The sequence below is a fragment of the Salvelinus namaycush genome, chromosome 27, assembly GCF_016432855.1.
Source record: "Salvelinus namaycush isolate Seneca chromosome 27, SaNama_1.0, whole genome shotgun sequence".
NCBI lineage: Eukaryota > Metazoa > Chordata > Actinopteri > Salmoniformes > Salmonidae > Salvelinus > Salvelinus namaycush.
The window spans coordinates 30,443,231-30,453,361 of NC_052333.1; the positions used below are offsets into that span (position 1 = coordinate 30,443,231).

At 40.8% G+C, this 10,131-nt stretch overlaps 1 protein-coding gene across 1 annotated transcript in view; it reads right to left on the reverse strand.

Moving 5' to 3' along the window:
- LOC120022588 (H-2 class I histocompatibility antigen, Q9 alpha chain-like) overlaps window positions 1–8,568 on the reverse strand; it is a 28,018-nt gene extending 19,450 nt beyond the window's left edge. Inside the window, exons 1-2 of the mRNA XM_038966552.1 lie at window positions 8,427–8,568; window positions 1,817–2,077 (exon numbers count right to left, since the gene is read on the reverse strand). Coding sequence (XP_038822480.1) covers window positions 1,817–2,077; window positions 8,427–8,493 — 328 coding nt within the window. The 5' untranslated portion in view covers window positions 8,494–8,568. The remainder of the gene's footprint in view (window positions 1–1,816; window positions 2,078–8,426) is intronic.
- Between the last annotated feature and the right edge of the window lie 1,563 nt (window positions 8,569–10,131).

Consider the following 10,131-nt stretch of genomic DNA (forward strand, 5'->3'; position numbering starts at 1 on the left):
GGTCTTATTTCTGTAGATATATATGGATGATTTACAAAGCCAGGAACGTTTAACAGTTGGGCTGTTGATTATAGACCTAATTAAGTTGGGGTTTCCTCTCTCCTCACCTTTCTTTCACAATTAAGGCAAGGGCTGTTTCCTCGTCTCCTCACTTCTATGCTGCCTCCGCCACATTGTTCTCAACACCAATATGCTGGTTAACTTCGCTATTATGCACATAGCAACATATAGGGAAAGGCGCCAATTCAATGGCGCATTGTAGATTATCTTTCAGAACCGCGGACAGCGACAACTACCAACGTGGGTGAAAGCGCATTTGATATAAAATAATATTATTTTTATTAGTGTTGCACCGTTATTCTTATATAATAGAAACATATCCATTTTCAGTAGCATGTCTTTGAAGGACTGTGCCATCATCACCTTAATAGATTAGTCTACTGAGACAGGAGCCAATCAGACAGGTGGCGTGTGCACCGTGTAAAAAACAAACAATTTGCAACTGCTCCACTAAAGAAATCTCGGTCGACCAACAGCCTAGTGACCAAACAATCAACCAGTCGACTAAATGGGGTCAGCCCTAGTAGAGAGTTCCCCATAGAGGTCTGATCAGCTCCAGCAGCAGAGTCCACAGGGAGTCACTGGGAGCTTTGGTCCATTAGAGCAGAGAAGACCAAACACACATCACCATCATCATCACTATCATCATCATCATCATCATCATGTTCTGCTCCTCTGCTTCTCTCTAGTGTCCCATCAGACCAGAGAGACACTCAGGGAGGCTGAGGAGACTACAGCTCTACAGTCCCATCAGATCAGAGAGACACTCAGGGAGGCTGAGGAGACTACAGCTCTACAGTCCCATCAGATCAGAGACACTCAGGGAGGCTGAGGAGACTACAGCTCTACAGTCCCATCAGATCAGAGAGACACTCAGGGAGGCTGAGGAGACTACAGCTCTACAGTCCCATCAGATCAGAGACACTCAGGGAGGCTGAGGAGACTACAGCTCTACAGTCCCATCAGATCAGAGACACTCAGGGAGGCTGAGGAGACTACAGCTCTACAGTCCCATCAGATCAGAGAGACACTCAGGGAGGCTGAGGAGACTACAGCTCTACAGTCCCATCAGATCAGAGAGACACTCAGGGAGGCTGAGGAGACTACAGCTCTACTGTGGGGGGGAGCACACAGCTGGGCTGTGTGGATAACACACACACAGTACATACACAGCATGAAGCCCCACAGATCAGACTAGAGGGACTCGCTGAGGTAATGACTGACAAATTAAACTTACACAAGTATCTCAAAGAGAAATCACATAGAGATCTGACATTCACCAACCTGCCATTCAGGTGATTGGAGAGTGACCTTGCCAATGCCATACATGCATAAAGATGGCATGCTTATAGTTTGATGCCATTTACAGTAGTGGTATGGTCATAGTCGTCTTTACTTCCCACACTTAAAACAGTACACAGTAGTTATAAAATGAATGCTGTGCTGGTGTCCAGGAGAAAGAATTGGGACCATACATACAGTAAACATAAGCAGAGAAACAAAGGAGACCATGCTAGATGCTTTGAAATACTGATATCAGCAAATGATGCTGTGTGATGTGTGTGTGGAGGAAACAGAAACAGGACGGAAGGAGTGGATCTGTACATCCCTGATATTCTAGATCTGTAACTTTAGCGATCACTTCTCTAATCCTGTGTAATTCTTGTCTCCTAGAATAAGGAAGTGCCCGTTTTGATAGTTTAGAAGCACAAACACAAGTGCAACTGATCAGATGAAGTAAAGATGAAGTATTTACCTCCACTTTGGTTAAAACGCTGCTTTGCAGTATCGATGTTGGCTTTGAAAGACTGCTGGGCACCCTTGAAACTCCCTGTCTCCCTCTCCCAATACTGTGGGTCTGCTGCCTTGTTCATCCAGTCCTGTTTGGGCACCGCTCTCTGGCTGTTGCTGTCATAGTGAACCATCTGAACACCATCCACCATCCCCACAACTACGAACTCTGGGAAGTTGGGAACTTCAGAAGATGCGGTGTAGAAATACTTCAGGGAGTGAGTCACTAGAGGGAAAAAAGACAATGTTAATGTTGAATTCTGAACAGACAATCGTTTTTCAAACTCATGTGGTAAACTGAGATTTACATTTTCTCTATATTTACGTTTTAGTTTCCTCCACACTACTGTTAAATAAACTGGTTGTTTATTAAATATTACTTTGAACACTTTTACTTTTTACCAAAATAGGTGTTTTTGTTGTACTGCAGGATGACATTTATAAGGAAAGTTGCTCAGACACCATGTAACACCAAGATACTACACATGTTGTGTATCAGACATGGAGAACCAATAACGTTTTATCAAGACAATTATCTGGAATCAGTGTCTGATATACAGATGGAGACACTGAACATTAAGAAAAGTATTCTGAAATGGAACAATGTGACATTCATAGCAGATATTTCTGTGGATTCATTACCTGTGATATACACAAGTGAAAGCACGGTATCCCTTCCAAATGTACCGTATGTGTTCATGTTTGGAATGAATGTGTCAGACATACACTGATAACTCAGGCCCAAGACCACTATCACTGTAAGACTAATAGATAAGATTGCACTACTTTTTAGCACCTTTACTGTATTCGTCCCCTGATAGGAACTACCAAGTGATCTATACTATTTGATTCAGTGCAGACTCAGCTAAATGTAATACGGCATCAAAATAGACTTTTATGACAGACTATTAGGGGATTATATTTAATTAAAGGGAGATAACGGCAAAAACACATATGAACATTTTCTTGATTTTTGTATTCCAGGGGAAAAACCTATCAATGTTCACAGTACTGTGGAGTGACACTGACATCATATTCAGAGAGGAAGGTAAATGGTCAATTCTGCTTCTCAAAGCTGGCAGAATTGACTGTTTAGCCTCTTTCTGAATATGTCAGTAGCACCCCACTGTTGTCACTGAGCAAGCTATAGGCCGATGTGATTAAGACTTTTAAACAGGTTAACACTCGCAGGGTGTCCTGTGTGAATTTAAGTATGCTCTCTCTAATTCTCGCTCTCTTTTTTTCTCTTTCTTTCTTTCTCTCTCTCTCTCGGAGGACCATGCCTCAGGACTACCTGGCCTGATGACTCCTTGCTGTCCCCAGTCCACCTGGCCGTGCTGCTGCTCCAGTTTCAACTGTCCTGCCTGCGGCTATGGAACCCTGACCTGTTCACCGGACGTGCTACCTGTCCCAGACCTGCTGTTTTCAACTCTCTAGAGACAGCAGGAGCGGTAGAGATACTCTTAATGATCGGCTATGAAAAGCCAACTGGCATTTACTCCTGAGGTGCTGACCTGTTGCACTATCTACAACCACTGTGATTATTATTATCTGACCCTGCTGGTCATCTATGAACGTTTGAACATCTTGGCCATGTTCTGTTATAATCTCCACCCGGCACAGCCAGAAAAGGACTGGCCACCTCTCAGAGCCTGGTTCCTCTCTAGGTTTCTTCCTAGGTTCTGGTCTTTCTAGCTAGCTTTTCCTAGCCACCGTGCTTCGACACCTGCATTGCTTGCTGTTTGGGGGTTTAGGCTGGGTTTCTGTACAGCACTTTGTGACATTAGCTGATGTAAGAAGGGCTTAATAAATACATTTGATTGATTGATTCCTGTTTGGCCCTGTCCGGGGGTATCATAGGATGGGGCCACAGTGTCTCCTGACCCCTCCTGTCTCAGCCTCCAGTATTTATGCTGGAGTAGTTTATGTGTCGGGGGGCTTGAGTCAGTTGGTTATACCTGGAGTACTTCTCCTGTCTTATCCAGTGTCCTGTGTGAATTTAAGTATGCTCTCTCTAATTCTCTCGTTCTCTCTTTCTTTCTCTCTCTCGGAGAACCTGAGCCCTAGGACCATACGACACGGCAAACCGGGCATGATGACTCCTTGCTGTCCCTAGTCCACCTGGCCTTGCTGCTGTTCCAGTTTCAACTGCTCTGCCTGCGGTTATGGAACCCCTACCTGTCCCAGACCTGCTGCTTTCAACTCTTAATGATCGGCTATGAAAAGCCAACTGGCTTTTATTCCTGATTATTATTTGACCATGCTTGTCATCTATGAACATTTTGAAAATCTTGGCTCTCTCTAATTCTCTCCTTCTCTCTTTCTTTCTCTCTCTCGGAGGACCTGAGCCCTAGGACCATACGTCAGGACTACCGGGCATGATGACTCCTTGCTGTCCCCAGTCCACCTGGCCTTGCTGCTATTCCAGTTTCATCTGTTTCAACTGTTCTGCCTGCGGTTATGGAACCGCCACCTGTCCCAGACCTGCTGTTTTCAACTCTTAATGATCGGCTATGAAAAGCCAACTTAAAATTATTCATGATTATTATTTGACCATGCTTGTCACTTATGAACATTTTGAACATCTTGGCATAGTTCTGTTATAATCTCCACCCGGCACAGCCAGAAGAGGACTGGCCACCCCTCATAGCCTGGTTCCTCTCTAGGTTTCTTCCTAGGTTTTGGCCTTTCTAGGGAGTTTTTCCTAGCCACCGTGCTTCTACACCTGCATTGCTTGCTGTTTGGGGTTTTAGGCTGGGTTTCTGTACAGCACTTCGAGATATTAGCTGATGTAAGAAGGGCTTAATAAATACATTTGATTGATTGATTGATTGAAGGCCGCTGGGCCAGACGGAATACCAGGGCACATTCTCAGAGCATGCGCAGACCAGCTGGCAAGTGTCTTCACAGACATTTTCAACTTCTCCTTGCCCCAGTCTGTAATCCCAACATGTTTCAAGCTGACCACCATTATCCCTGTTCACCAGAAACTCCAAGGAACCTTAAATTACTATCGTCCCGTGTCTCAGTACATCATAGGGGCCAAACTCCCTGCCATCCAGGACCTCTATATCAGGCGATGTCAGTGTTAAGGCCCGAAAAGACTTCAGCCACCTAAGCCATAGAATGTTCTCTACAGACCAGCAAGCAGTACAGGAGCATCGGTTCTCTGACCAACAGGCCCCGAGAGAGCTTCTATTCCCAAGCCATAAGACTGCTAAATAGTTAGTCAAATGCTTACCTGGACTATCTGCATTGACCCTATTTTGCACTGACTCTATGCACACTCACAAGTCTCTACCCACCCACTCACACAAACCAACACACACAAACCAACACACACGCACATACACTACTTATGCACACACATAACACACACACATAACACACACACACACACACACACACACACACACACACACACACACACACACACACACACGCACACATACCAGACAAGGGATCACTATAGTTTTACTTTTGAAAACTATCTGAACACAGATCTCAGAAAGCAACTACTATTTATAATGATTTGAATACAGATCTTTCTTTCCTGAAACTATTGGATTGGATGCTTTCAACTGATATGACTCCCTAAAAACACTCTACTGTGAATGATCAGCATGTAATCAATACATTACAACTTTTTGTAACAGGTTAGGAGAGAATTTTCCCTAACCCCTTTCCTAACCTTAACCTAATTTTCCAAACCTGCTACGTTAATTATCCTAGCCTGCTGTGTAAGTTCTCAAAGTGGCATGTTTTTTTATGGATTCTCTTCAACTAAGTAAAAATGGTGTGATGCTCAACTACTGTACGCCACTGAAAATGTTAATTAATTTTATGATACCTGAAAAACTGCTGGGAAATTCAAAGCCATTTGCAAACAGCAAGTTGGATGCTTAGCAAAAACAACTTCGAACCTCTTTGTCCATCTAGGGTAAGAGTTCTTGTTTCAAACATACACTGAACCATCTTTAAAAAGGGATAGTTACTCAAAATACAAACTAACATGATTTCCCACCTACCTTGGCTATAGTTGATTCGTTTGTGGATATTTAGTTTCCTTTCAACACTTAGCCTAATAGCAACATTTTGTTACCGTTAGCATTCTCAGTAACACTGAACATTAAACTGTTCTCATGCCTGTGTAATAACACTAATTACTTTTGGAGTATAATACTTTTGCAATTGCATAGCAATGACCTGGGAGTGTTTTTAAGTACTGAACACAAGAGGAACAGTGACTGTTCCTTCTTACACTTATATAATAACTCCATTATTATGCAATCTCCAAAGTCCGAAGTAAAAACAATGTTGCTATTAATCAAAGTTACTACACACGAATAAGATCTCGATGTCAACTGTATAACATTGTTTTTTAAAATTATATTAACCTTTATTTAAACTAGGCAAGTTAGTTACGAACAAATTCTTATTTACAATGACAACTTTCCCCAACCAACGCTGGGCCAATTGTGCACCACCCTATGGGACTCCCAATCACGGCCGGATGTGATGCAGCCTGGATCCAAACCAGGGACGGCAGTGACACCTCTTGCACTGAGATGCAGTGTCTTAGACCACTGCGCCACTCAGGATGTCACTCATTAAGAACATATGTTTGTTTGTCATTTTGAAGCTGCAAAAGTGGTCTGCTTGAGGTGATTCCATGCTTGAGGTGATTCCATGCTTGAGGTGATTCCATGTCCTTCATGTATTTAATTCTAGGCTATATTAAAATCCATATACAAGAGCCCCCGAAACCATGTGCTTATGATCATATATTTTGACTAATTCATATTTTGACTAATTCAACTAACTGTTGTAGTTTTTTGATTCTTCGTCAAATATTTGGTAGCCATCAAATAAATATATATATTTCTTTCAAATAACTTGCATATATTCAAATGGTTTTCTGAGAGCTATTAAAAATGCTATCAAATATTAGTTTTTTTTCCTGAGACCTGTATTTGAATGTCTAAGAAAATTGTTGCCTTTCAGTTGAAACTATATAAATTATAGTTGACAACCTTGAGTATTTGAAGTTTCACATAAACTACAAAATAAAAAATGTTCTGCCCAGGTCTGACAAACTTTATTTTACTAGGCAAGTTAGTTAAGAACAAATTCTTATTTACAATAACATCCTAGGAAGACTGGGTTAAATGCCTTGTTCAGGGGTAGAAAGACACATTTTTACCTTGTCAGCTCAGGGATTCAATCCACCAACCTCAGTTCATGGCCCACAATGTTCAACATATACGCTGCTGCTACTATTTTCTTACTCTTATTATCTATCCTGATGCCTAGTCACGTTACCCTGCCTATATGTACATATCTACCTCAACTACCTCGTACCTCTCTCTGTACATCGACATGGTACTGGTACTCCCTGTATATAGACTCATTCTTGTATATTTCATTTCAGTATCATTGTATTATTATTTGAATCCAACTCCGCATCGTTGGGAAAGGGCTCTTAAGTAAGCATTTCACAGTAAATTCTTCAACTTGAATTTGGCACGTGACAAATTTGATTTGATAGGCAATGGGATGCTTGTTTCTATAAGAGACAGCAGAGTAACTCTATTTCTGGTATTATACTGCCACCTTGAGGATGTTACTGCAAAATAACATGTCAAACCTCTTTTCCTTGCAGGCCAAATTGACGTACTTTCATAATATCCTACATATTCACCTTCATCACAAAAAGATTGGAACTGAAACTGAACATACTGTAACTTAAAAATATTAGAATTACAGTACACATTCCCAGGCCGTGATTGCACCCCTCAAATGCTTATTACATTCAGGTGAATACTTTATCTAGTACCAACCCACTATCATCTGGTCAGTTAGGTGAAGGAGCAGTCCTATCAAGGTATTACTTGGCAGGACAGGGGGAGTCACGTAACTTAATGGACAGCAAATCTTCAGGTTTGTACATTTCATAAATCCAACACTATGTGGGAGTCCCACAGGCCGGCGCACAATTAGCCCAGCTTCGTTAGGAGAGGGTTTGGCCGGGGTATGTCGTCATTGTAAATAATAATTTTGTTCTTAACTAACTTGCCAAGTTAAATAAAAGGTTCAATAAAAAACTATAAATTTTTGTGGCAGACCCAACAGTGATTTTGAATATTCCAAAACTCCTACAGATCTAGATTTTATTTTATTTATAATTACCATATTGCATAAATCCCTCAATCATCTTTTTTTGTATCGGAATAAAGAACGTAGACCTAGGCTGTAGTTTGTCTCTGCATCCAGTACGAATGAAGTTATAGGTAGTTTTGCGAGCCAACGCTAACTAGCGTTAGTTAGCGCAATGACTATCTGTAGCCATAGACTTCCAGTCATTGCGCTAACGCTAGGTAGCAACTTCCTTCAAACTGCATGCAGACATAAAAATGATATCTACGAGTTAATCTGGCTCTGAGGAAGTAGATACAAGACTTCATTGCAAAAATGCCGTATAATTAATGTCAGCATAACGATAGGCTTTAAATAAATTACCTACATAAACGGAAATATATATATTTCTGTAAAATCTAAAATAACTTTATACTGACCAGCAGATGCTGTATGAAGAAGGCTTCCCAGCACCAGCAAGATAAAACCCTTCATGTTGACGTTCATAAATTCCGAAGTATGTATTAGATTCTCTCTAACAGCGTTACCCACTTCAGAAGTAAGGAACGAATGTGGTGACTTTTTTTTCGCATCAATTTATAATGCGCGTGTATGTCGTTTTTTGAGCCAATGATAATTTAGCCAGCTCAAGCATCAATAGAATCCGGTTGGAACTGAGCAGCAAAGGTTCACTTACGAAACTGAAAGTAAGTTGTGTGTAGTCAGTAAACCATTCCCAACCAGCCCAATAGTGCTCTCATTGGGCCTGGGGATGAGGGTCTAGATATTTTCACGACTAACTTTGATGGTTTACTGCAACTCAAGATAATGTACACTACCGGTCAAAAGTTTAGAGCACCTACTCATTCAAGGCTGTATATTTATTTTTTACTAGTTGTTACATTGTAGAATAATAGTGAAGACATCAAAACTATGAAATAATACATGGAATCATGTAGTAACCAAAAAAGTGTTAAACAAATCAAAATATATTTTATAATTGAGATTCTTCAAAGTAGCCACCCTTTGCATTGATGACAGCTTTGCACACTTGGCATTCTCTCAACCAGCTTCATGAGGTAGTCACCTGGAATGCATTTCAATTAACAGGTGTGCCTTGTTAAAAGTGAATTTGTGGAATTTCTTACCTTCTTAATGTGTTTAAGCCAATGGTTGTAGATAGCCCTATTTGGTAAAATACCAAGTCCATATTATGGCAAGAACAGCTCAAATAAGCTAAGAAATTACAGTCCATCATTACTTTAAGACATGGAGGTCAGTCAATATTGAACATTTAAAGAACTTTGAAAGTTTCTTCAAGTGCAGTCACAAAAACCATCAAGCGCTATGATGAAACTGGCTCTCATGAGGACCGCCACAGGAATGGAAGAACCAGAGTTACCTCTGCTGCTGAGGATAAGTTCATTAGAGTTACCAGCCTCAGAAATTGCGGCCTAAATAAATGCTTCACAGAGTTCAAGTAACAGGCACATTTCAACATCAACTGTTCAGAGGAGACCGTGTGAATCAGGCCTTCATGGTCGAATTGCTGCAAAGAAACCACTACTAAAGGACACCAATAAGAAGAAGAGACTTGCTTCGGCCAAGAAACACGAGCAAAGGATATCACAAAATATATAAATAAGCTGTCCACAATGAATTTCAATAGAAAACTTGTAAAAATGGACAAGATCCTGCAACCATGGAGAGGTAAATACCTGTCTATTTATGGAAAATTGCCCTGATTAACTCCTTAGTCATATCTCAGTTTACTCACGGCGCGGCCTACTCCTGATGATTCGTTTATCAAATCATATGAGCAAAAAATATTTCGCTTTATCTGGGACGCTAAACCAGACAAAAAAGAACGTGCCTATCTATATGATGAATATGAATTGGGTGGGTTGAGATTATTAAATATAAAAGCACTAAACCTCTCTCTAAAAGCTTCACTCATTCAAAAGTTTTATTTGAACCCTAAATGGTTCTCAAGTAGATTACTAAGAAAAGCTCATCCATTGTTTAAAAATGGCCATGTCTCATTTTCGATTAATTGAAAATGATACTTTTTTCAAAATATCTCTCTTTTTCAAACAAGCCTTGCAGAGCTGGCTACAATTTCAATTTCATCCCCCTGAAAAGATA